The sequence below is a fragment of the Cetorhinus maximus genome, chromosome 13 (assembly GCF_964194155.1).
Source record: "Cetorhinus maximus chromosome 13, sCetMax3.hap1.1, whole genome shotgun sequence".
In the NCBI taxonomy this organism is placed as follows: domain Eukaryota; kingdom Metazoa; phylum Chordata; class Chondrichthyes; order Lamniformes; family Cetorhinidae; genus Cetorhinus; species Cetorhinus maximus.
In genome coordinates, this window is record NC_135891.1 from 101,057,057 (window position 1) to 101,083,936 (window position 26,880).

At 45.2% G+C, this 26,880-nt stretch overlaps 1 protein-coding gene across 2 annotated transcripts in view; it reads right to left on the minus strand.

The window, feature by feature from the left end:
• LOC144688881 (phospholipid-transporting ATPase IC-like) overlaps nt 1-26,880 on the minus strand; it is a 102,519-nt gene that overhangs the window by 21,638 nt on the left and 54,001 nt on the right. For both annotated transcript variants that reach the window (XM_078555889.1, XM_078555890.1), the window contains exons 17-22: nt 25,430-25,542; nt 13,118-13,282; nt 10,277-10,388; nt 7,489-7,564; nt 6,578-6,722; nt 3,875-4,151 (exon numbers count right to left, since the gene is read on the minus strand). In XM_078555889.1, the coding sequence (XP_078412015.1) occupies nt 3,875-4,151; nt 6,578-6,722; nt 7,489-7,564; nt 10,277-10,388; nt 13,118-13,282; nt 25,430-25,542 (888 nt within the window). The remainder of the gene's footprint in view (nt 1-3,874; nt 4,152-6,577; nt 6,723-7,488; nt 7,565-10,276; nt 10,389-13,117; nt 13,283-25,429; nt 25,543-26,880) is intronic.

A 26,880-nucleotide genomic window follows, 5' to 3' on the forward strand; every position in this document is an offset into this window, starting at 1 on the left:
TTTCCAGCATGTTTTTGTTTTTCTAACATCAGCGTTCACTCACTGAGCTAGTTTAGGCCCGCTACTTTACAAAACCCACTCTGCCCGCTGCCTGAGTCAAACACAAAGCCAAATTGTCACAAATGTGCCCAGGCTGACCTCTCACCCCCAGATGGGGGTGAGTACGGAGGCTGACGGGTGTAAAAATTCACACCGCCGGCCGGTGTGTCAGTTTGCTGGAACCATCCCCGCCCGGGTCTTTACTCCTGGAGGCAGGATGGGAGTCGGAAGGGCCACCCACTCGCAAGCGGCAGGGAGCCAACTGAGGTAAGTTAGCGGCCTACTAAAGAAATTGACAGGCCAACAGTCTGTGGGGCCTCCCAAGGCATCAGGGACTAAGCCAGTTGGCTGGAGGTGGCCTCCTGGTAACAGGAAAGGCGGGGAGGGGGGAATGGGGGGGTGGTGGGGCAGGCTTTGAGACCCTCCCCATCTGCCTGGCCACTGTTACAACCATCCCCTCTGCTCCCCCGCCCACCTGTGAAGGGGGTTCCTGGTGGCCTGGTTGCTGAAGGCATTCTTTAATTTAAAATTTCTAAAAGTTGCAGAGAGGGCACGTCTAGACGGAGGTCCCATTGACCCTCCAGCTTCAACAGTCCACCCACTGTATTTCATTGAGCCATCCTAAGGCCATTAATTGGCCAATTTGGAGAAAAAACTTTCCCACACAGTTTAGGGCTGTGACCCCCATTTGACCCTGGCATCAAAGGCCCAATGGCCCCACCCAAAACATAACCCTGCCATCACTGCAATCATTGCCATTTGAAAAGATTCCGACTTTACAAACTAAGTTTGACTTAAAATAAGCTCCCTCCTCTTAAGTTTAGTATAGAGGACATTGTGAATTATCCTCTGTACTGACCACCAACCGCAACCTCCCCACAGCCCCCGCTGTCATCTTCTACCTCACTAATCAGTTCTGTGACCCTTTCTCAGATAAATGCTTGAAACTTCGAACGCGTCTGGAGTTAGATTCAACCACAATCACTACGAGGTTTAGATTAATGCCAGAAACTGTTTGGATGAGGAGCCCAGAACCGCTGTTCGTTTATTTGGAAACAATAGACAATATAAAATCTTCATCATTTTAAGCTGTTTTTTATATCTTTGTGAAAGTTATGAGAATACAGTGAAACTCACTGAAACCTAGTTATTGCTCAGGTAAACAATCCCCCTACCAACACCATAAACTCTAAGTCCTCTTCCCACACCCCGGCAACATATCAAAATCTTGATTTTAAATGTGTGATTTAGACCATAAGACCATAAGAAGTAGGAGCAGAAATTAGGCCATTCGGCCCATCGTGTCTGCTCCGCCATTCAATCATGGCTGATAAGTTTCTCAACCCCATTCTCCCGCCTTCTCCCCGTAACCTTTGATCCCCTTACCAATCAAGAACCTATCTATCATGGTCTTAAATACACTCAATGACCTGGCCTCCACAGCCTTCTGTGGCAATGAATTCCATAGATTCACCACTCTCTGGCTAGAGAAGTTTCTCCTCATCTTTGTTCTAAAAGGTTTTCCCTTTAGTCTGAGGCTGTGCCCTCGGGTCCTAGTCTCTCCTACTAATGGAAACATCTTCCCCACGTCCACTCTTTCCAGGCCTTTCAGTATTCTGTAAGTTTCAGTCAGATCCCCCCTCATCCTTCTAACTCCATCGAGTATAGACCCAGAGTCCTCAAACGTTCCTCATATGTTAAGCCTTTCATTCCTGGGATCGTTCTCGTGAACATCCTCTGGACTCTCTCCAGGGCCAGCACATCCTTCCTGAGATACGGGGCCCAAAATTGCTCACAATATTCTAAATGTGGTCTGACCAGAGCCTTATAAAGCCTCAGCAGCACATCCCTACTTTTAAATTCTAGTCCTCTCGAGATAAATGCCAACATTGCATTTGCCTTCCTAACTACCGACTCAACCTGCAAGTTAACCTTAAGAGAATCCTGGACTAGGACTCCCAAGTCCCTTTGCACTCCAGATTTCTGAATTCTCTCCCCATTTAGAAAATAGTCTATGCCTCTATTCTTCCTACCAAAATGCATGACCTCACACTTCCCCACATTGTATTCCATCTGCCACTTCTTTGCCCATTCTCCTACCCTGTCCAAATCCTTCTGCAGCCTCCCCGCCTCCTCAATACTACCTGTCCCTCCACCTATCTTTGTATCATCTGCAAACTTAGCCAGAATTCCCTCAGTTCCTTCACCTAGATCATTAATGTATAAAGTGAAAAGTTGTGGTCCCAACACTGACCCCTGCGGAACTCCACTAGTCACCGGCCGCCATTCTGAGATTTGCCTGTTTATTATTAAACAGGACAAGTGGACATCCACCAGCCAACATTTACCTGCTATGACATAGGTTCACAGCATGTTTCTAACACTGCATATGTATCTGATGATGTTACCATTAATTTAAATGGCATAATGCAGGGCTGGTCCCTCTTTCAGTGCCCAGAGCTTTTAAATTACATCTTGGTATGCTTAGCTTCACTGATTTTCTTAAACGGAACCTTTCAATTACCCTGAGAAGAAAAAATGGAATGGACTGGATATTTTCCCCTGATTCCCTTAACGCGGACAGTTTCCCGAAATAGGCTCCTCTTCAGAACTGAGTGTTTAGTGTGTTGCGATGCTGAAGATGAAGAAGTAACTATTATGAAAGCCACTAGATGGCAGCACAGTTCCTGATAACAGTGTGAGGCACTGGTCAGGTCTACACGTTGTATGTTGACACCAATATTGATGTCCCTATTCTAGCTTCAGGCCTTTTTTAAGGAGAAATGAACAAGTATTTAACCATAATGGAAAAGGCAAAAGCCAGAAAATGATTAAAAGTAAAAGTGGGAGAATGAAGGGACACAAGTTCAAACTCAAAAGGAAAAATATAGCTTGATGTCGGGAAGTTCTTCACATAAAGAGCAATCAATACGTCAAATTAGATTTCAGTAATGGTGGCAAAAATCTTAGAATCACTTAAGCTAATGTCTTTGAGTTAAGGGCTATTAGATACCTGGTTTCCTGGCAGGTTTCAGGGCCAATAAGTACCCGGGTTTTGTGGTGGGCATACATCCTAGTGTGGGGTTAGCACCCAAATGGACAGGAATTCAGCAGCAGATGTAGTTGTGACACTGTCAATATGATCAATGTGCCTCCAGTTGTAAAGCTCTTAAGTGTCAAATTTGCCTTTTTATTAATACATCAGAGACAGCTGACAACCAACGTTAGTTAATCTGTTGTGGCCTAGGGTCACAGAATTTTTCTAATGCTGTGTTTGTGTCTAATAATGTTACTGTTCCTTTAAATGCTCAGTGTCCCTAGAAAATAAAGCCGCCACCATTTCTGACAGCTCTCGTCATAGAATGATAGAATATTACAGCATAAAAGGAGGCCTTTCATCCATCAAATCCATGCTATCATTCTAGTATTCTGTGCTGGTGTTTCTCTCTATACAAATATCCTCGTTGAATCACGCTCTCCTGCTTGCTCTCCATACCCTTTAGCATTCGATTTTCTCCTCCTGTCGCCTGAAATCCCATTTCTGCCTATCAGCCATGTAGCTCTTCCCACCGGATTAGTCTCCAATCACGTGGACAGGACCCAGGGATTGAGATACTGTGGGTGTTCAGCTATGGATGGCTGGATAGCTTCCCATCCACCTCAACTTGCACCTCCCCTCTCCCCTAACCCCATCCCTCCCTACCCTCACACCGACCTTGCCCATCCACAAAAATAGTCCCATAGTTATTGAGCAACAACTGAAGATAACTAGCCGCCCTGTGGCTTGGGTCTTAGCCCTGCCTCCTCTCTTTGAACTTTGAGAGTCTCTTCTTACTTTTCAGCATGTTAACATCATTTGCTCCATCCCCAATGGCCAGTGTGATGGCACTTTTGTGCTTTTTGACCAGCTGCACCACCATGGCTTTCTGCTTGGGAGTGACGCGGCAACAGATGACAGCCTTGCACTGGCAAGCCAGCTCCACAAACGCTCTCTCGTGAGCCTCCTCCTCACAGTCAACATCCTCTCTTGACTGTGGATTAATGGTGGTCCTCAACTTCCAGCAACACGGTTTCTTCCTTCTTGATTGCTTCAAGCATCTAATGAATTTATCCTAAATGTAGATTGGAAAATTGAGTTACAAATTCAGCAAGAACTGTTGAAAGGGAATTGATACTTGGAACTAAAGGCTTCACCAGTGGGAGGAGATGTTCCATCAAGGCCTCCCTGCCGTTGTATCGCAGTCCCTCATCAGCAGTCTGTTGTGAACACTGTTGAAGTAATGCGAGGATACACAATGGACATAACTTAACCAAACTTAACATTGACCAAATCTCATCAACATAGTTTGCAAGGCCAAGAGACTTTTCAAAGTAAAGTAACCTGCTAAAAGATACAGGCTGCTTTTTCACAGGTAAGCAAGAACCACTAGACTGTAATGGGAAACAACATCTTTAAGGCCATGGTAGGTCTAGCTATGAGGTGCGCCCCATCATAGAAAGAGAGCTAAGCACAACAGACAGCCACACTTCAAAGCTATGTTAAGTCTTTCAGCTAAATCATGCCGAATTAAGAAATGCATACCGGGCTGCAAAAGTTAATAAACACATAGGCCTTAGTGAAGCATTTATGTTTCAATAGTTTAATAAAAAAATGAGAACAGATGGATTGAATAACTATTATGACCAGCTCCAAAAAGAAACAAGTAATAAAATGGCAATATGAACAATGAAATGCCTGAACGTTGGTCTGAAGGCCAGGGTTGGGATGTTACAAGGAAAGCTAATCATGGGAGATGCTATCGGATGAGATAATGAAAAACTTGATTGATTATGGCCTGAGAAATTTGTGGATTATACTGGGGCAGGGCTTTTACCCCATGGTTTAAACAAAGAGTCCAACACTCCATTGGATATGTCATATTGTAGAGAACTCTTATGGGACATTAAAACCCGTCAGTGTAAAATCCTGACCACTATTGAAATAAAGATAAAAAAAGTTATTGTTGAAGAAACCTTCTCCTCAGTCTGAAGGAGGGGACTTGGGCAGGCATCTCGCCCATGAGAACTTACAAGAACTGATTATCCATTGGTGGTTGTATGTATGGTTATCTCTTGTAACATGGTGTACTGCTTGCATTGTACTGTTTTTAATTACTAACTATAGATTGTGTGCTAGTGGTGGTTTTGAAGATACAGTAAAATATTATAGATAGAACTTAATTCCTCACAAGTCACAAGTACAAATCTGAAGACTCCAGGAGTGAGGTCTTGCAGCAGCTGCAGTGTCACTCTCTTGCCAATACCTCAGGAGAGTAACTGACTTCCACAGCTTTATCCGGAGAATCTTTTCAAATAAAATTAGCCTTTCAAATAGCGCTCCAAAAATGTTACATTGACAGCAGAGTAACAGCCCACCCTGTCACTGAGGTGAACCAGTGGACACTGGCCAGTTTCTCTTTGGCAAGTATAAAATGATGCCAAGGCAGAAACTTTAAATCTCAATTTTACAAAAACAATTAGAGAGTCAAACAACGGGAAAAGTCTGACATCCATTCCAGGGCATAGTTACAAGAAAATATTAAGAAATAGAAGCAGCAGGAGGCTATATGGCCTTTTGCATTTGCTCCACCATTCAATAAGATCCTGGATGATCATTGACCTCAACTCTATTTTGCCATCCTAACCCATTATCCCTTGACTTCATTAGTAAACAAATATGTATTAATTTCAGTCTTGAATGTACTCAGCAACTGAGCATCCACAGCTCTCTAGGGTAGAGAATTCTTATGATTCACAACCCTCTGAGTGAAGAAATTTCTCCTCAGCTCAGTCCTAAATGGCTGGCCCCTTACCTTGAGACTGTGCCCCACGTTCTGGACGGTCCAGACAGTGAAGACAGTGAACCGAGTTTTGCCATGCAGGTGGAGGAATGTTTTGGAGGTGGGTGTGCCAGCGATTTCACACAGGAGCGCAGGATTCCAGTGTTTCTCCTCCTCTTCACTGGCTGCCTCTGGGAGGGTCACGTTTATTGTCCTGCCAGACCCTCTTCCGTTTTCCTGACTCAGAATTCATCCCAATGTCAGGATTGCAGTGTACCCAGGAAAATTCAGCCCAGCCTCTCAGCATGTACGCTGTCAAGCCCTCTAACAAATTTTAATGTTTCATTGAGATCACCTCTCATTCTTCTGAAGTCCGGAGAATGTAGGCCTATTCTATTCAATCTCTCATAATAGGATAACCCTCTCATCCCAGGAATCAATCTGCAAACCTAGGCAAGCTCCAGCCATTAGTTTCATTTACCAAGGTCATTATCTCACTCAGTTCAGTCTCTGTTATGTGACTGCCTAGTCTCAGCTCTAGACCTCGTTCATGTTATATAGCGCACTGTATTCTGTGATATTGTTACAGCACACACCATTAGAACAGGTAAAATGCTCTCATTTTCCTGGTCATTGGTAAGATCTGCACATGACGCAGTTGGAAAAATAATCCTTAACAGACTCCAGAAGTAAATATGTCAAAGAATCAATGAACATACCAGGAAGCTTCCTGTGATAATCAGTGCCTTGTTACTGCACGACAGCATGTCAGGCTGTTCACTGCTGTTGATGGCCCCTGAAATGTTTGCAAGGTTGTTTTCTTTGTATGTGTAGTTGCTCTTCTGTAACTTCTCTAGGGCTTTGCTGAGGTGGTGATACAACAGAAACGTGCACAATATTATTATTGGCTCGCCGATGGACAGCTCACATTTCACACAATAACACTCTAGCAGTTAAATCACACGTGTAAACCTACTGAGCATGCAGCTGGTCACTGTTAAAGCACCAAACTTAACACAGAGAGTGGGCTGCTGAACATAAACAGTGAGAAACAAAAAAGCACCTCACAAGAAGGTGGGGGAGGGAGGGCAATGGACTCTAATGCTGCCAGAGTTGTAATCTGGAAGAGAAAGGGACAGAATGGCGACAAGTCATTTTTATTAGGGTAGTTTCACACACAAGTGATAAAAGGAAGTGCTTTGACACATTTATGATGTTTAGCACATGCTCAGGGACCAACACAATAAAGTTTGCCATTACTTTTTGTAATGACGGCAGCCGCCAATTACCACAGGCCATCCAGCGTGCGTTGGAAGGCCTGGAATTAGGCTGAGCCCCGAAACAATAGGTTCCAATCTTCACCGCCATCCGGCTCAAAGGTCACCCAGAGGGGGTGTGGCTGAGACCAAGAGGATTCCCAGACTGGGAGCACCCTCAGCCCTGACCTGGTCAGTACTGTTGGGTCTGAGGCTTCATAGCAACAAGCCCCCACCCCACTATTTGCATACCTCTGCGCTAACGCCACGGGCATTTAAATTGGAGAATATCTTCCACACCCTATATATTCTGGTGGGCACATTCCAAAGCTGAAGCAATTCATCAACAGGGAACAGCATTATTCATTACTCACCTGATATCATGCCCCTCAAAAAGCACCATACGGTCTGAGAGTAATTTACAGGAATATCCAATATTAATCGCCGTTTCTGTTAAAAATAAGAAAAGACAGAAAAAAATTCAAGAAAGGTAACTCCCATTCATTCAGAGTGCTGTTCCTTAGTAATAATCACATGCTTTTCCCAATATCTTTATTCACCGATGTTCCAATGTTGATAATATATAGTTGTCCACATCACCAGTGACTGCTTCCTGCTGCAGGCTCTGTATTGAGCCTGTCAGTAACAATTTCTAGCAAGTGCTCTGGGGAATGGGATAATGGCCACCCTCATATTCTCATCCCGTGATCACAGACTCCACACAATCCCCACATCCTGGAGATAATTACTTTCATCCCGACTCCATTCTGCAATGTTGATAACCGTCTCTGCTCTCTCCTCTTCCCAAACGCCACAGTACCTCAGTGCTCCACTGATGTGGGAGCGGGCACCCTCAATGTGGGATCGTGGAGCAGTGGCTTTTGAAGGGATTCTTAGAAGTTTTGAGTGCCGTGGTAACAGCAGCTGGTCCTTAGTAAGACTGGAAGTGTTATTTTGGCATAAGCGTGTCAGAAATGACAGCTTGTGTAACTGCACTGAGATCTGACCCGCTAGGACTAGGAAAGGCTGAAGTGCCTTCAGTGTGTCATTCCATAAACTTCCCATGTCTAACAGGGGCTTCTAGACTCTGGTAGTCTCAGGGATCCAAGGACCTGTGACATATTCCACCCTTCTCACATTCTAATCCCTTTTCCCTGGCCAAGATGATTCTTCGGTACTTATTTTTACTCTTCCTGTCTAGGGAGGGTGACCAACCTGTGCCTTTCTCCTCCTTTTACTGGTCGGTCAAGCTGGGCTCTGCTATGCAGTGTGGAGGTCCAATTGTTATCAGAGTAAATATGGGGAACTAGGTCACTGCCTGTACTTTATAAGAATCGACTGTCCGAGCCTCTTGTCCGATTCATAGACCATGGCCGGGATCTTGTGGTCCCGCCAGTGGTGGGCATTGTCACAGGCAGGATGGGAAAATTTGGAAAGCCGTGACCTTAAACAGCTCTCCAAATATTCCCATCCTGCCTGCGACGATGCCCATCGGTGTCAGGGCCGGTAAATCCCGCCCCGTGACTTTCATGGATTTATAATTTCGGTGGTAGGCACGTCAGCTGTCAACCTGTAACGTAACAAGTGATTTACCTATATCACATTTTCACCTCCTTTAAACTTTTGAAACATCTACCCAGAGTCTATTAAACCCCTCTTAGTCTAAATAGTTAACATATCTTATTATTCTTACTTGTTGGTCTCCCTCACCTTCATTTTGTTCAAGCTAATAAAGGTATTAGTAGAAATGAAATGTCTACACACAAAACATTGACTTGTTTCTTGTTTCAGATTCTGTTGTGCCACCTGTAAAATTCCAGGGCCTGAGTTTTCAGGATGGCGGGGGCCCTGCCATTCGAAGGGTCAACTCCAGCAGCCCTGATGCCATATTACCCTCCAACAAGTGTCGATTGGCATAAGGTGGGGACTTGGGCCCTCCCTTGGGGGGGGGGGGAATCCCGTCTTGGGGAGCTGCCGGCCAATCTGATTGTCCAGCTGCTCTCCAGTCCCTCCAGGCCCAGCGCTGCAACGGCCAGAAGGGACACTGCAAGGAGTTGCCTGGCACAAAGTCCCAGGAACTGGAGGACAGGTTAAGTGGAAGGAGTCCCTGGGCAGGGAGGGTAGGGAAGGCCTGGGTGAGTCACGTGGGGGTGGTGATAATGGTCTCGGGGGTTAGAGGGGAGAGGAAGTTCCGGAGGCCACCAGGACTTAAGGGGAGGGTGGCCCCAGTCAGAATGGAGCTTCTGATGGAGGCACCACCACCACCGTTCCCACCCGAGATCAAACTTACTTTATTTACATGGTATCCCCCCGAGCTGTCATCCGTCCGCCAACCGAAAAATTGAGGGTGGGTGGGAAAAGGCCCTTAAGTGGCCATTTAAGGGCCTTAATTGGGGTAAGGACGAGCTTCCAATCCAAGGCCCTGCCCGCCCCACCAGAAAATCACTATCAGGCAGGGATGGGCGGGAACCTGGAGGAAATCCTGTCCATGCAATTTCATCCCCCACCCCGCCTCAAACCGCTGGGTTGGGGGGGGTGGGGGGTGGGAGAGTGTTAAATTCTGGCACAGGTGTTACTGCTCTCAAGATAAATCAAATACCCTTTAACAGCATCTCAGCCCCCGCAGAACATCCCACAATTCTGGCACCCCCCTCCCCCCGATCAATATCTAATTTATTTTTTGTCATTCTTTCACAAGATTTGAGCAGCGCTGGCAAGGCCAGTATTTGATATCCATCCTAATTCAGAGCCAACCACATTGCTGTGGGTCTGGACCAGGTAAGGATGGCAGATTTCTCTCCCTAAAGGGGCAGTAGTGAACCAGAGCAATCAATGATAGTTTCACAGTCACCATTACTGAAACTAGTTTTCAATTCCAGACTTATTAATTAATTGAATTTAACTCCCACGGGGGGATTTGAACCTATGTCACAAGAGCATTAGCTTTAATTTACTAACCCAGTTGCATTGCCGCTATGCTACCATTTGTTACACCCTCCGTTTGCTGAGGGTGGGCCACATTCAGGATAATCACAGAGCGATTCAGTCGGCCAGTGAAAAGCACGTGGACATGAATGGCAGAAAGAAAACCAGGGGGAGCTGATGAGGGATATTTAAAAATAAGTATATCAACAGATAAACAGAATCTGACAGTCCCAGCACCTTTCTTATCTCCAGTCAGTACCCAGATTTTAATATCTGCCTCCTTCAGGTTCTGAATGGTTTCAGGGACTCCGTCTTGCAATTTATCCTCAATAGCAGTGGCTCCAACAAGCTGCAATATAAACACAAATAAAGGGCTTCACTCCACTGAAGCAAAGGCCTTTTTATGGATTTGCAACTATTATATTCAAAATAAGAGAGTGTACTCTAGAGAACCATGGCCAGGATTTTACAGCCCCTCCCGCCCTGCAGGACATCACGGTCTTGCCGAACTGGATGGAGATTTAAATGACTCGCTGTATCAGCCTGGGGGAGACACTCTGTGGCGGGGCCATAGAATCCTGGACCATGACTGAATAGATAAAGCTGAAGATTCCATGGCCGTTAGATTAGAATTTCATAACATTCATCATTTTCTGGTAACATTTTCATTCTCTTTGCATTCACTTTAAAATTTGCTTTCAGATTCCGCCCCAGAGCCCCCCTTTTTACTTCTCAAACTGAGCAAGTTTACCCAGTGAGCTATTAAGATCAGGAAGGTCGCAAGTTTGAGCCTGTGCTGGGTTTAGGCTGGTCTGGGGTGGGATCCTACAATCAACCTCAGTGTCCAAAGGAGGGGAGGGGGAAAGCTATCCAGAGCTACAATTAGCTAATGTGATCTCACCCCCCACCCCCCACCCCACCTCTGCTTGAAGTGCATGTCAGGAAAATTGGGTTAAAATAGGATTTAGCTTTGACTTTGTTCCCCACCCCCCCTCACCCCCCACAGTCATAAAGCTTTCAGACACCCCTAGGGGGCAGTTTTAACCCCAAAGAACAATGGATTCGGATTGGGAGGGAGGTCAAAGTGCTAAAAACCTTCATCCTGAAAACCTTCCAACCTGTCCACTTCCAGTTTTAATGGAGGTCGGATGAAAGGCAGGCGATCAACATGCTCCCAGGATGCCAATTGGCAATTTAAATATTCAAATGAGGCTGGCAGCTTCATGTTAATCCACAAATTAACCTGCCTGCTAAAGAAAAGAGAGGATCCAGGGGGTACCTTTCCTTTTACCTGTTGGATCCAACTTACCTGCTTCACCAACTCTACCCACCCGCCATGTTGGACACCCCAAGAGCCCGCCTATCTCCAATCCCCCCTCACGAGGCTTCTGACCTCCCCTCTGACACCTCCAATCCACTCCCCTCACCATCAGTCCCCAACCCGCAATCCCTCAGGATCTCCAATCCTCACCCCCCCGTCCTTCAACCCTTCCCTCCCTCCTCTCCATTCCCCGGCAGTGACCCGATGCTAAAAGCCTTCTCTCCCCAACCCCCCAGCCAGCTCCTCAGTCTGGCTGGCACCCACCAGGAAACAGAGAAAAACTGTTCATCAAGCCCTGCGCTTAAATTCAGCACAAACTAAGGGGACCCTCCGTTATTCCCTCACCACCTACAAATAAAAGACCAGCCTCTGCTGTCTACATTCACACATGAATAACAATCACTTGGGTGAATACCCACATAACCGTACCTTATAGCTAGGAGAAAGTGCCTTTAGAGCAAGGGAGGAGATTATAAAGATAACAGGTCAAAAAAGTGCCCTTTATTTATACACTAAATGAAAAGCAGAACATGGAGGATGCTGGAAATTTGAAATTAAAACAAAAAATGGTGGAAATACTCAGCAGTACTTTGCAAGGAGATTTTCCCACCCTTCTGCTTCTAACTTTAACAGGTACAATGGGTCTGACAGACTCCACGTAACAGCAATATAAATTGGATTATTTAAACCAATTAATCTCTCACAGAGATGAATTATCAGTTAAATAAAGGGTAAGTGATTAATGTTTAATACACCTACACGTACACCTACACTACAGTTTGTCCTGTTATTCATACGTTAAATGTTAAAAAAACAGTTGTCAAATTTTCAGCTGAGGTAAACAGAGATTGTGTTTCCACTTATCAATAGGTTTCAAGTAAAGAGTATTCAAACGGATTCTGATCCTTGTTACATTCACAACACAATATTTAGCAATAAAACGATGAGGAAGGTGCCACTTATGAAAAACAATTTGATTACTGAAGAGAAGGCTGAGCCCTCACACTGTACTCAGTTTGTTTATGTAGCGTCTTTAACTTGCTAAAATGTCCCAAGGCACTTTACAGGAAACTAATCAGACAAAATTGACATCGAGCTTAAGGAGATAAGAGAACAGGAGACTAAAGCTTGGTCAAAGAGTTCGACTTTAGGGGCCATCTTATAGGAGCAGAGAAAAGGAGGAGAGGTTTAGGGAGGGAATTTCAGAGCTTAGGGCCTAGGCAGCTGAAGGCACGGCCACCAATGGTAGGCTGAAGAAAGTGGGGAATGTACAAGAGGCCAGAGTTGGAAGGGTTCTCACAGGGTTCTCAGGCTGGTGCAGGTGACAGAGTTAAGGATGGGCGAGGTTAGGGAGGGATTTGAACAGAAGGATAAAGGTGTACCAAATTTTGCCAGTGATTTGGTATTAGGACGGGAGGGGGTGTAACTCGGACAGCAGCCTGTCACTATCACTTTCCAGATTACGTACTAACACTGGCCATACAAGTTTCCATTTAACTGGTATGGCTGTACATTCTAACCACCAGGCCCTGATTTCTCTCTATGTTATTAAAGGCCTGAATGGAGAGATTATCCTGCTGATGCTTAACTGACTTGAGAGCATCATGTTGGCTGTATGTAAATAATGGTGCAGAGAGGCAGCAGGCACTCAGGCTGATGGCAATCGTCATTATTGTGTCTATAGCTTGGCAAATAACAGTTTGACTTGGAAATACCTCTTTCAGGCATATCTACTTAAAAAAAAGGCGACAGCTTACCACCAGATCTGTTTCTATTTCTTCGTACAGCTCTTCGAGCAATCTCCCACGATCCTGTAGAACAACACTGGCTTTATGGTGCCTTTGGTTCCAGTCTTTGAAGAAGCTTTCATCCACTTCTTTGTATGCCAGGCACAATGTCCGCAGTGTTTCTGCTGCAAAATACTGCAGAAAGCATATCAATTTTCACAATACAACTCTGGCAAATGGAGCTTACCTTCAAGCTAGCATTGATTTACACCACAATTTATGTGTGAAAAGATTATTAAAGATACAGTATTCCCTCTGCTGCCAGCCTCAACAATACTTCATAAGCAAGAGGTGCTCTTTTTGATATGACATTTCTAATATTTGTGCTGAGGCACTACCACATTTATAGTGAGAAATATTTGCAGTACATCAGGGAGAAAGACAATGAAAAGTTAGGCTTTTCAAGTGATTTTTAGAAATATGGAAAATATATTTTAAATCTTGCTTTAATCACTCGAAAATAATTAGTTTTAGCAATGGAAAAGTTTTAATGCTATTCCACCCCCTATTTTAAAAGCAAAGCAGCACAGACACAATGGGCTGAATGGCCTCCTTCTGTGCGGGGAAGTTTTCTGTATTTCTGTTTAAAAGCACCTGTTGGTTCTAGTTGTCACACATTCTCCCTCAGTGGAACAGCAAGGCAGGCTGAGTCTCAGTCAGTGTTGGTCAAGATTAGCAGACAGAAGGAATCGATTGGTTATGTCACTCCTTCCCCCACTCCAAGTCGGAGTATTCCAGGATTGCGGAGTGTTCCATCTATTAGACCAACAAATAACTAACCCACTCAACTGCAGCATTCAAAGTGATATCAATACCGCCTCCTCTTCACCATGGACGTCCAATCCCTCTACACCTCCATCCCCCACCAGGATGGTCTGATGGCCCTCCGCTTCTTTCTTGAACAGAGGCCCGAATAATCCCCATCCACCACTACTCTCCTCCATCTGGCTGAACCTGTTCTCACACTGAACAATTTCTCCTTAAACTCCTCTCACTTCCTCCAAATAAAAGGTGTGGCTATGGGTACCCATATGGGCCCCAGTTATACCTGTCTCTTTATGGGGTATGTGGAACATTCCTTGTTCCAGTCCTACTCCGGCCCCCTCCCACAACTCTTTCTCCGGTACATCGATGACTGCTTCGGTGCCGCTTCATGCTCTCGTCTGGGCCTGGAAAAATTTATTAATTTTGCTTCCAATTTCCACCCCTCCATCATTTTCACATGGTCCATCTCTGACACTCCCCTTCCCTTCCTTGACCTCTCTGTCTCAATTTCTGGTGATAGACTGTCCACCAATATCCATTACAAGCCTACCGACTCCCACAGCTACCTCGACTACAGCTCCTCACACCCCGCTTCCTGTAAGGATTCCATCCCATTCTCTCAGTTCCTTCGCCTCCGTCGCATCTGTTCTGATGATGCCTCTTTACAAAACAGTTTCTCTGACATGTCTTCCTTCTTCCTTAACTGAGGTTTTCCACCCACGGTGGTTGACAGGGCCCTCAACCGTGCCCGGCCCATATCCCGCGCATCCACCCTCACTCCTTCCTCTCCCTCCCAGAACCATGATAGGGTCCCCCTTGTCCTCACTTATCACCCCACCAGCCTCCGCATTCAAAGGATCATCCTCTGCCATCTCAAGCATGATGCCACCACCAAACACATCTTCCCTTCACCCCCCCGGTGGCTTTCCGCAGGGATCGTTCCCTCCGGGACACCCTGGTCCATTCCTCCATCACCCCCTACACCTCAACCCCCTCCCACGGCACCTTCCCATGCAACCACAGAAGGTGTAACACCTGCCCCTTTACTTCCCCCCTCCCCACCGTCCAAGGGCCCAAACAATCCTTTCAAGTGAAGCAGCATTTCACTGCACTTCCCTCAATTTAGTCTACTGCATTCGTTGCTCCCAATGCGGTTTCCTCTACATTGGAGAGACCAAACGCAGACTGGGTGACCACTTTGCGGAACACCTTTGGTCTGTCCACAAGCATGACCCAGACCTCCCTGTCGCTTGCCATTTCAACACTCCACCCTGCTCTCATGCCCACATGTCCGTCCTTGGCCTGCTGCAATGTTCCAGTGAAGCTCAACGCAAACTGGAGGAACAGCACCTCATCTTCCGACTAGGCACTTTACAGTCTTCTGGACTTAATATTGAATTCGACAACTTCAGATCATGAACTCTCTCCTCCATCCCCACCCCCTTTCCGATCCCCCTTTATTCATTAATTTATAATTTTTTTAGTATATTTTTCTTTTCCCACCTATTTTTAAATTTATTTTGATCTATCATTTTATCTCCACCTTTTAGCCCATTTCAATCCCTTCCCCCCACCCCACCCCCGCTAGGGCTATCTGTCACTTGCTTGTCCTGCTTTCTACCCTTAATGTCACCATTAGCACATTCCTTAGCTAATATCACCACCGTCAACACCCTTTTGTCCTTTTGTCTATGACATCTTTGGCAATCTCTTCCTATCACTGGCCCTCTATCCAGCTCTACCTCTCCCAACCCCCTCAACCAGCTTATATTTCACCACATTTCTATATTTCTTTAGTTCTGATGAAGAGTCATATGGACTCGAAATGTTAACTGTGTTCCTCTCCACAGATGCTGTCAGACCTGCTGAGTTTTTCCAGTGATTTTTGTTTTGGTTCAATATTGAGTTTTTGATTTGTTCTCGGGCCCTATGGAGAAGAGATGATACTGACCCACTGGTGTTATCAAATCACTCACATGAAGCCTTTTACAAATGTTACAATTCCTTTCAAAATAACAGGTATAAGCTAATTAAAAAATGGAATATTGAAACTTTCAAAATGGCTACAGGTGCCCTAGCTACATAAAGTCAGGTCACGCGATTAGTTCATTAGTTAACTGTTCTGTCTGGAACCAATCAATAGACAAAGTGATTTGTTACCTGCCAAAGTGACAATATTACCCAGCAGCTGATGTCATAACGCCATAATCATCAAGATGTGTTCATTCAAAACTTGCCCAGTTCTTTACATTTGACATGACTACAACTTTAATTCATGAAACTCAGCATAGAAGTGGTAAGTGGAATTAAAGTAACACACCCCAGAGAGTCTGAGATTTATTCAACAATTTTAATTCTCTGTCCTGAATTGAGTACCTATTTCAAGCTCCGAACACCGCTGTTGGTAATATGTTTTGTTTGGTTGTCGTGTTTGTGTTAATCATTGTTTCCAGCACTTTGATTAAACACCTCAGCCTGTGCTTTAGAAGTTAATTTCCATTGGAGCCAATTATTGCCTATTATACATTGCCAAGTGCAAGAAGATCCATAACTCATTACATTAACGCTGTAAACATGAGACCATAAATACCATGATTATATTGCTTGTTGGTGATTGGAGCAGTGCTGAAAATGGCTATAATCCAATCCCCGCTGTGTAGCAAAGACTATACACATAACAATGCCAACAGGATTCCTAGCTTCCGACCTGCTCTTGTAGCCACTGTATTTATATGGCTAGTCCAGTTCAGTTTCCAGTCAATGGTAACCCCCAGGATGTTGATAGTGTGAGATCCAGTGATGGTAGTGTCATTAAATGTTAAGGGGTGATGGTTAGATTCTCTCTTGTTGGAGATGGTCATTGCCTGGCATTTGTGTGGTGTGAATGTTACTTGCTACTTGTCAGCCCAAGCCTGGATATTGTCCAGGTCTCATTGCATTTGGACATGGACTGCTTCAGTATCTGAGGAGTCGTGAATGGGGCTGAACATTGTGCAATCATAGAAACATAGAAAATAGGAGCAGGAGTAGGTCATTCAGCCCTTCAAGCCTGCACTGCCATTGTATATGATCATGGCTGATCCTCTATCTCAGCTCCTTGCTCCCGCACTCTTCCTATACCCCTTTATGCCTTTAGAGTCTAGGAATCTATTCAATTCTGTGACTTGGCCTCCACAGCCTTCTGTCATCAAGAATTTCACAGGTTCGCCACCCTCTGAGTGAAGGGGTTTCTCCTCATCTCAGGCCTAAATGGCCAACCCTGTATCCTGAGACTGTGACCCCTTGTTCTAGACCTCCCAGCCAGAGGAAACATCATCCCTGCATCCAGTCTGTCCAGCCCTATCAGAATTTTATATGTTTCAATGTGATCTCCTCTCAATCTTCTAAACTCCAATGAATACAGGCCCAGTCGACCCAACCTCTCCTCATACAACAATCAGGCCATCCCAGAAATCAGTCTGTTGAACCTTTGCTGCAGTGAGGAGACCAAAACTGCACACAATGCTCCAGGTGTGGTCTCACCAAGGCCCTGTACAGCTGTAGTAAGACATCCTTGCTCCTGTACTCAAATCCTCTTGCAATGAAGGCCAACATACCATTTGCCTTCCGAACTGCTTGCTATACTTGCATGCTTGCTTTCAGTGACTTGTGTACAAGGACACCCAAGTCCCTTTGTACATCAACATTTCCCAATCTATCACCATTTAAATAATGCTCTGCCATTCTGCTAGTCCTACTGAAGTGGATAACTTTACACTTATCGATTTTATACTGCACCTGCCATGTATTTGCCCACTCACTCAACTTGTCTAAATCGCCTTGAAGCTTCTTATCATCCTCCTCCAAATATATTGTGATTAGCTGAGGCCCAAGCACTGATCTCTGCAGCACCCCACTAGTCACCACCTGGCACTCTGAAAAAGACCCATTTATTCCTACTCTCTGTTTCCTGTTTGTTAATCAATTCTCAATCCATGCCAATATATTACTCCCAATCCCATGTACTTTAATTATGCACACTGACCTCTTATGTGGGACTTTATCAAAAGCTTTCTGAAAATCCAAATACACCACATCCACTGGTTCTCCCTTATCTATTCTGCTAGTTATGCCCTCAAAAAACTCCAGCAGGTTTGTCTAGCATGATTTCCCTTTCATAAATCCATGTTGACTTTGTCTAATCCCATTAATATTTTCTACATGTCATGTTATCACATCATTTATAAAAGACTCTAGCATTTTCCCTAGCACTGATGTTAGACTAACCAGTCTGTAATTACCTATTTTTTCCCTCCCTCCTTTTTTAAATAGTGCAGTTACATTTGCCACCCTGCAATCTGCCGGGAATGTTCCAGCATCTATAGAATTTTGGAAGATGCAACCAACGCATCCGTTATTTCCATGGCCACCTCCTTTAGCTCCCTGGGTTGTAGATTATCGGGTCCTGGGGATTTATTGGCTCAGTCCCAGTAATTTCTCCAGCCGTATTTTTTCAGTAATACTAATTTCCATCAATTCCTCCTCCTCACTAGACCCCTAGTATTTCTGGGGAGTTATTTGTGTCTTCCTCTGTGAAGACAGAACTAAAGTAGCTGTTTAATTGCTCTGCCACTTCCTTGTTCTCTATTATAAATTCTCCCGTTTCAGGCTGTAAGGGTCCTACGTTTGTCTTCACTAATCTTTTGCTTTTTATATACTTATAGAAGCTTTTACAGTCTGCTTTCATGTTCCTTGCAAGTTTATTCTCATACTCTATTTTCCCCTCTTAATCAATCTCTTGGTCCTCCTTTGCTAAATTCTAAACTGCTCCCAATCCTCAGGCTTGCTACTTTCTCTAGCAACTTTATATGACTCCTCTCTGGATCTAATACCAGCCTTGATTTATTTTGTTAGCCATGGTTGGGCTGTTTTACCTGTAGTGTTTTTGCATCAGAAAGGAATCTATAACTGTTGCAATGCATGCATTCATTCCTTAAATATTAACCATTGCCTATCCATTGTCATGCCTTTTAATGAAGTTCCTCAATCTATCTTAGCCAACTCACACCTCATACCTTTGTAGTTTCCTTTGTTTAGATTTAACACCCTAGTTTCAGATTGAACTACTTCACTTTCCATCCTAATGAGGAATTCTATGATGTTATGGTCACTATTCCCTAAAGGATCCCGCACAACAAGATTATTAATTAACCCCTTCTCATTGCACAATCCCAAATCTAGGAGCGCCTGTTCCCTAGTTGGTTCCTCGATGTGCTGGTCTAAAAACACATTTCGTACACACTCCAGGAATTCATTTGCCACAGTATTATTGCTAATTTGGTTTGCCCAATTTATTTGTAGATTAAAGTCACCCATGATTACTGTAGCACCTTTGTTACATGCATCTCTAATTTCCTGTTTCATGCCACCCCCTATCTTACCACTACAGTATGGAGTCCGATAGACAATTCCCACTAATGGTTTCCACCCCTTGATGCTTCTTAGCTCCACCCAGACTGATTCTATATCTAGATTTTCTGAGCCAATATCCTTTCTCACTATTGTGCTGATTTCATCCTTAATTAACAACGCCACCCCACCACCTTTTCCTTTTTGCCCGTCCTTCCTAAATACCGAATGTCCTTGGATATTCAGTTCCCAGCCTTGGTCATCCTGCAGCCAGGTCTCTGTAATCGCAATCATATCGTACCTGTTAACACCTATTTGTGCCGTTAACTCATCTACATTATTGCAAATGCTCTGGTATCTCAGATACTGTGCCTTTAGACTAGCTTTTTAAACATTTTTATACATGTTTTTTGTACTATGGCCCTATTTGCTGCTAGCCATTATTTCCTCTGCCTTCCACTTTTGCTTTCTACTTTTCTTCTTTCATTTCTATCTTTGTTTCCCTCTCTTGTGTCTCCCCACTCAGATTCCCATCCTCCTGCCACTCTAGTTTAAACCCTCCCCACATTACTAGCAAGTACCCCTGCGAGGATATTGGTCCCGGTCCTGCTGGGGTGCAACAGTCCAGTTTGTACAGATCCCATCTTCCCCAGAATTGGTCCCAATGCCGGAGGAATCTAAATCCCTCCCTTCTCCACCATCTCTCCAGCCACGCATTCATTTCATCTATTTTCCTATTCCTGGTCTTGCTAGCATGTGGCACTGGGAGTAACCCTGAGATTACTACCTTTGAAGTCCTGCTTTCTTTGGCCTCTGCTTTCAGGGCCTCAACCCTCTTTATAATCAAAGTTGTTGCTACCGATATGGACCACAACCACTGGCTGTTCACCCTCTTCCTTCAGAATGTTCTCAGCCACTCAGTGACATCCTTGACCCTGGCACCAGGGAGGTAACATACCACCCTGGTGGCACGTCTGCGGCCGCAGAAACGTCTATCTGTTCCCCTTACGATAGAATCCCCTATCACTATTGCTCTTCCACTATTTTCCTCCTCGCCTGTGCAGCTGAGCAACTCGTGGTGCCATGGACTTGGCGCTTGCTGCATTCCCCTGAGAAACCATCTCCCTCAGCTGTATCCAAAATGGAAAAGCTGTTAGAGAGGGAGATGGACCCAGGAGACTCCTGCACCACCTGCCTAGTGCTTTTACTCTGTCTGGCAGTCACCCATTCCCTTTCTGCCTGGGCACCCTTTACCTGCGGTGTGACCACCTCACTGTTTGTGCTATCCACGAAGATCTCATCCTTGTGGACGCTCCACAGTGACTCCAGCCACAGCTCCAGCTCCGAAATGTGGATTTTGAGTAGCTGCAGCTGGAGACACTTCCTGCACTCAGGAGCTGAGTGTCCCTGGCAGAACTCAAACTGAGCGTCAGTGAGCAGGTTATTGCTAAGCAAGTACTGCTTGATAGCACTGTTGATGACCCCTTCCATTACTTTACTGATGATCAAGAGTAGACTGATGGGGTGGTAATTGGCTGGGTTAGATTTTTCCTCCTGCTTTTTGTGTACAGGACATACCTGGGCAATTTTCCAAATTTCCAGGTAAATGCTAGTGTTGTAGCTGTACTGAAACAGCTTGGCTAGGGGCACGGCAAGTTCTGGACTTCAAGTCTTCAGTACTTTTGCCAGAATATTGTCAGGGCCCATAGCCTTTGCACTTTCCAGTGCCTTCAGCTGTTTCTTGATATCACGTGGAGTGAATCGAATTGTCTGAATACTGGCATCTGTGATGCTGGGGACCTCCGGAGGAAGCCGAGATGGATCATCCACTTGGCACTTCTGGCTGGAGATTGTTGCGAATGCTTCTGCCTTATCCTTTAACTTACACGAGAGTGAGTCACAGGCCAGTGGATTGTTTTTGGAGAACTTTTCTTTCGTGTTGAAACTTTGGTAATCTTAAACTCTGAGGGATGGCACCTGGAGCAGGAAGGGGATAAATCCCGAGTATTGGGTCCAAAAATGGAAGGAGCAGCTCACAGCCGAGAGACAGAGGGGCCACTCATTAAAGTGACATCAATATCTGAGTCCCGAAGATGAGGAGCTTCGGAAGCTGCCTTTACAGAAAGGAAGAGGCTGTGGCCCAATGGGAATCATTCACCCTGTACTCCTTCATCCTCGAGCACTGGAGAGGATCAGCACGGCACAGGAACTCCATGCTGCCTTGCAACCAGTGCATGCCAACCTGTAGCTCTGACAAAGGGCTGTCTGCCCTTTAAACGTGGCGCCATCTCCTGCCACGGGGATTAGGTGATGCGGGTCTCCTGCACCGTGATCTGGCTGCAAGCCCATAGCAGCTATTTTTGTGAGCTTACTGCCACGTGATTGGATACAGGCGGCCGCATCCTTCTCCTGCCAGGTTCCCAATTATTCCTGTGCCCTCTGGCAGAGGCAGCAAAAGTAGGAATAAATCCAGCCAGGGGGGTGGTCTCAATCTTACTGGACGCTAGAGGCATTATTACTAGACAAAGGGTGGACCCTTCCACACAATGTCATTGGCAGTGGTTCAGAATGGTTTTGAAACCCTGAATGTAAAAGTTCCAAATGTTTCTTTCAATTCATTTACTCTCAAGTAGGAGGCCTGCTCACACCAAATGGCTTTTGTCCCAGAGTAGGAGCCAAAAGTCATCAACTTGCATTTCCATAGCATCTTTAACACAGTAAAATGTCCCAAAGTGCTTCACAGAAACATTATCTGGCATAATTTGACATTGAGCCACATATGGAGAAAAAGGGAAATAGAACTGATGGACTTGGTTTCAAAGACTCTGTCAAAAGGAGCAAACAATAGGACCATTGCATTTTTTTTGCAAAGGGTAATATTATCTGCTCAACGTCTGGTTGAGGTTATTTCATTTTTGCTTTATCTGCATGAAATCAGAATATTCACAAAAAACTAACCCCACTTAAGCACTGCCGACTTAAAAAGTGAACTCATGGGGATGACCTCCACAGGCAATCATTACAGTGAATCCTTTGTGGCTTTTGGGTCCGTGTTACATGGGAATGACAAACAACTGGGATAAAGAGCCTACAAAAACCGTCCTTCATCCACATCCTCACTGATGTTGTTTCGCTGGTAGGGAGCAATGCTGCTTTAAATCAGGGTGAGATGGTGCTCGAGCACTGCATCGATAAAAGCATTACTGAAGTAAACAAATACACTTTTTTAAAAAGCGTTAGGAGAGAAATTGTGAGACAATTGTATTTTCAGCAAGCAAAGTATTTCCTATTATTCACAACTCATGTGAGAGTTGGTCATTAAAGAGGCAAACCATCTGGATATTTATTTTACATTCAGTGTTATTTTGCACACGCATGCTGGTTGTGTTACAACATTTAACATTTGGGTTCTCAGATATTATACAACTTAAATCCCCAGTTTAATTAATCGGATTTTCTAAATTGTATTGGACCACCTGAGTAGTGATAACGGTCCTGATTTTAACTCTCCCTGCCTGGCGGAAATCTGGCTGAATTGCAGTTAAAATGACTGTAGTCTCCTCTCCTCTCCGATCCCACAGCTTCCTTGCTGCGTCCTGATTTTAACCTATCTTTTCAGCAGGCGTGTGGAAGACACCATAGGACGGAAAGGGAGGTCCTGTTTCAAATATTCCCCACCCCTCCTGCTGCTGAATTCCCATTCCCACCCTCTGACCAGGTGGTGGATCCGGTTGGGTTTGGACCGGGTGTAAATGTGATCTGACTGTTAAGAGACCTGCCAGGTTGCTGGACTCCCGCATTCGCTGCCTATTTCGGGGTTTGCAGGTACCATGTGTGTTCACCCCGCCCCCCCCCTCCACCCCATTCCCCCTCTGCCTTTTAAAATCGGGACCAATAATTTTTATACTAAACCAGTGGTATATTAGCGATGATATGGGAAAAGAGCTTTTTTGTAGGCACATGAACGTTTATAATTCCCCTGTAACAGAGATCCCAACGTTACTAAGGGCAGAGATCTGTGCTGAGCGGCCGGGACCGGGGCCGACCTGCCTGAGTGTAAAACGACGCGCGATGATGTCAGGCGAGCATCCCGGCGTCATCGCGCACTCGCGCAATATTTCGGTCGGTGAGCAGCGTGCAGGAGTCAGCAGCGCGCCCGCCGACAATTAACAGGCCTATTAAATAAAAACAAAAAACTGCAGATGCTGGAAATCCAAAACAAAAACAGAATTACCTAGAAAAACTCAGCAGGTCTGGCAGCATCAACGGAGAAGAAAAGAGTTGACGTTTCGAGTCCTCATGACCCTTCAGCAGAACTGAGTAAAGTTAGGAGAGGGGTGAAATATTAGCTGGTTTAAGGTGGGGCGGGGGTTGGGGGACAGAAGTTGGAGGGGGTGGTGGTTGTAGGGACAAGCAAGCAGTGATAGGAGCAGATAATCAAAAGATGTCACAGACAAAAGGAACAAAGAGGTGTTGAAGGTGGTGATATTATCTAAACGAATGTGCTAATTAAGAATGGATGGCAGGACACTCAAGGTACAGCTCTAGTGGGGGTGGGGTGGGTGGCCTATTAAGGCCTTTAAAGTAATAATTGGCTGACATTTTTCATTGCTCATCCCACTTTATGGTTGACGGGCAGGTGAAAAGACTAAGAGGCCTCTGGATTTTTTAGGGAACCTCATCCACGGGCGGGATGAGGTTTTCAACAGCAAATAAAAATTAAATAAAAATTTTAAAATTTCATTCATAACATGTCCGGCTCATGCGACAGAGTCACATGGGGGGACATGTTTTTAAAGAGTGATAAAGTTTTAGTTTTTGTGTTCTTAAACCTTCAGCTCCCAGAGGCAGCTCTGTGCCTCAGGGAGCTTTCACTGCGCACAACTTCCGCGCTCGCCCTCATCCCGCCCGTACCCCGGCAGCGCTGCAGCACGTGTTTCACGCTGACTGGCCGTTAGTTGGCCAGCCAGCGTGAAATCGGCCTCAGGGCCTGATGGCGGGCGGCAGTCAGCTTCACAACCGCACCCTGACCCGCCTGCCATGTCCGACCGAAAAGGTAACAATCCTGGCCGAAATATTCAATGCATTGCAAGAGGCCATGAGTTCACTTCAAGTTTGCAGTGCTGCTGTGGTTGTTCTCTGTGAATATTCTGATCACATGTGCACTCCTGCTTTAAGCAGTCCTGTTATCTAACAACCTCCAGAGTAAAGTGCGCGCCAGAAAATATCAAATCAATTTATCAGTTCAATGCAGGATGACAGTTCTCAACCTGCAGGATCCTCAATTCCCTGTACAGCACGTGGAGGCTGAATAGTTTTCATCAACTTAACATTTACAAGACTGAGGATCATTGAAATTATAGGGAAGAATTTTTAGCTCGGTGAGCGAGTGCACGCCCGATACAATCGGCCTGCCGACAATTAAAGTCGTTAAAGTCCTAATTGTCCCCGAATTTTCGTGGTCTGTCCAACTCTACGGTTGATGCATGGACGAATCTACCAGGCGGACTTTGCATTTTTTATTGAACCTCATCCAAGGGTGGGATGAGGTTTCCGTCATTAAATTTTTTTTAAATTAAAATGTATGGACAGAATTTTCATCCTGTATATGTTCAGGTGACTGATTAGGATGCGTGGACGTTTTTTACCGGATTTTAAAATCTTTATATAATTGTTTTGAAGTCCTCAGCTTCCTGAGGCAACTCTCTGCCTTCAGGGAGCTTTCATTCAGCGCTCGCCCACGCCCGCACTGACATCAGCGCCCACCCTCCTCCCGCTCCCACCCCAGCAGCGCTGAGCATTTCAGCGCACGCTTCACGCTGGCTGGGCCGTTAATTGGCCGGTCAGTGTGAAATCGCAGTGGGGGCTGATCGCGGGCAGAGGTCCATTTCCCCACCGCTCCCAGGCCCGCCGATTGTGCCCACACGCCAACCTAAAAACCCTGCCCATAATGTGAGAAACAGAACAATATTAAAAGAGAAACTTAAAAAAAAAAAGATAATTTCCACTTCTCCTGATCTATGAACAAATTTAAAGGACAGCTCCATTTCTGAATGAGGCTATAGAGTACACTCACAGTCCTTAAAGATTCAGATAGTCTGAATATGGGGAAAAAATTAGCAGCCTTACATCGAGGGCCATTTGAGTGCTCTCCTTGTGAGGACAGTTGGGACAAAGCCTTTCGTAGATCACTGCGTCTGCTCCTTTGGAGTACAGCTTAATCTTCCCTTCTGAATCTTCCACTGCAGAGATAAAGTGCTCAGGGTGAACTTTTGCACTTGAACTTTTACAATTTCAAAGAATTCACAACATCAGTTTTCTGAGATAAAAGACAAAATACTGCGGATGCTGGAAATCTGAAACAGGAACAGAAAATTCTGGAAAAAAACTCAGCAGGTCTGACAGCATCTGTGGAGAGAAAAAAATAAAAGAGTTAACGTTTTGAGTCCTTATGGCTCTGAAGAAGAGTTATATGGACGCGAAACGTTAACTCTGGGCAGTGTTTTCCTGTCGGCGAGTGGGGGGATGGGGGCAGGGCCCACTCGCTGAAGCATAAAATGACACGTGGTGATGTTGGGCGTCCCCGACGTCACCGAGCGTCATTCAGATTGTCAGTCTGGCAGGCACCCGGCCGATTCGGCTGCGCACCCACCAAACTGTCAAAGGCCTATTAGGGCCTGTTAAAAACTAAATTAACTCCACAGGCGGGATGAGGTTTCATGAAGTGTTTTAAAATCTAATAAAAAGTTATACATTTATTCTTTGACATGTCCTAGCTCATGTGATTGTGTTACATGAGGGGACGTGATTTAAAAGTGTTAAAAATCCTTTATTTAAAAGTTTAACATTGAAACAAATATCCCTGAGGCACCTCCATGCCTCAGGGAGATCTCTGCACTCTTTAGCGCACATGCATGTTAGAGCTCAGGGTACCTCTCAGGGAATCGCCCCCCCCCGTCCCACCCACACAGGCCGTGCACATCACGATGGGAGGGCCTTAATTGGTCCGCCCAAGTAAAATGGCGGCGCAGCCCCGATCGGGGGCGCCGATCAGGTTTGCCCCCCACCCCCACACAACCCCCTCGACACGGGGACATTCCTGGCCTCTGTTTTTTTCTCTCTCCACGGATGCTGTAAGACCTGCTGAGTTTTTTTTTCCAGCACTTTCTGTTTTTGTTTCAAGATCTCTGAGATCGGGCTCAGGGCAACAAGTAACAGAGGAAATCTCGAATTATATCACAGTGTGGGGTGCTTTCCGAACAGGCTTTTACTAAAAATTAAATGGGCACAATAAAGTCAGAGCTTGATTTTGTAGTTAAATTGTTTCTGATTTCCTGGTCCCAGCAGAGCCTGGGAGAACTCCAGGGAATGGGCAGAATAACACTACAATGCTGGCTTCATTCTCACACGAGGAAGAGCATTTTACTTCATCCGATACAGCTTTTAGAGAAAAAAACTCCATTTAAACCAAGAAATGTCCAGCTTTGGTGCCCAGTATGTACTAAATTAGAGTGTAGAGGCTGATAGGACAAAGCAACAGATGCAGTTCAGCTCCATTTTAAAGTAATACTTCCTGTTCT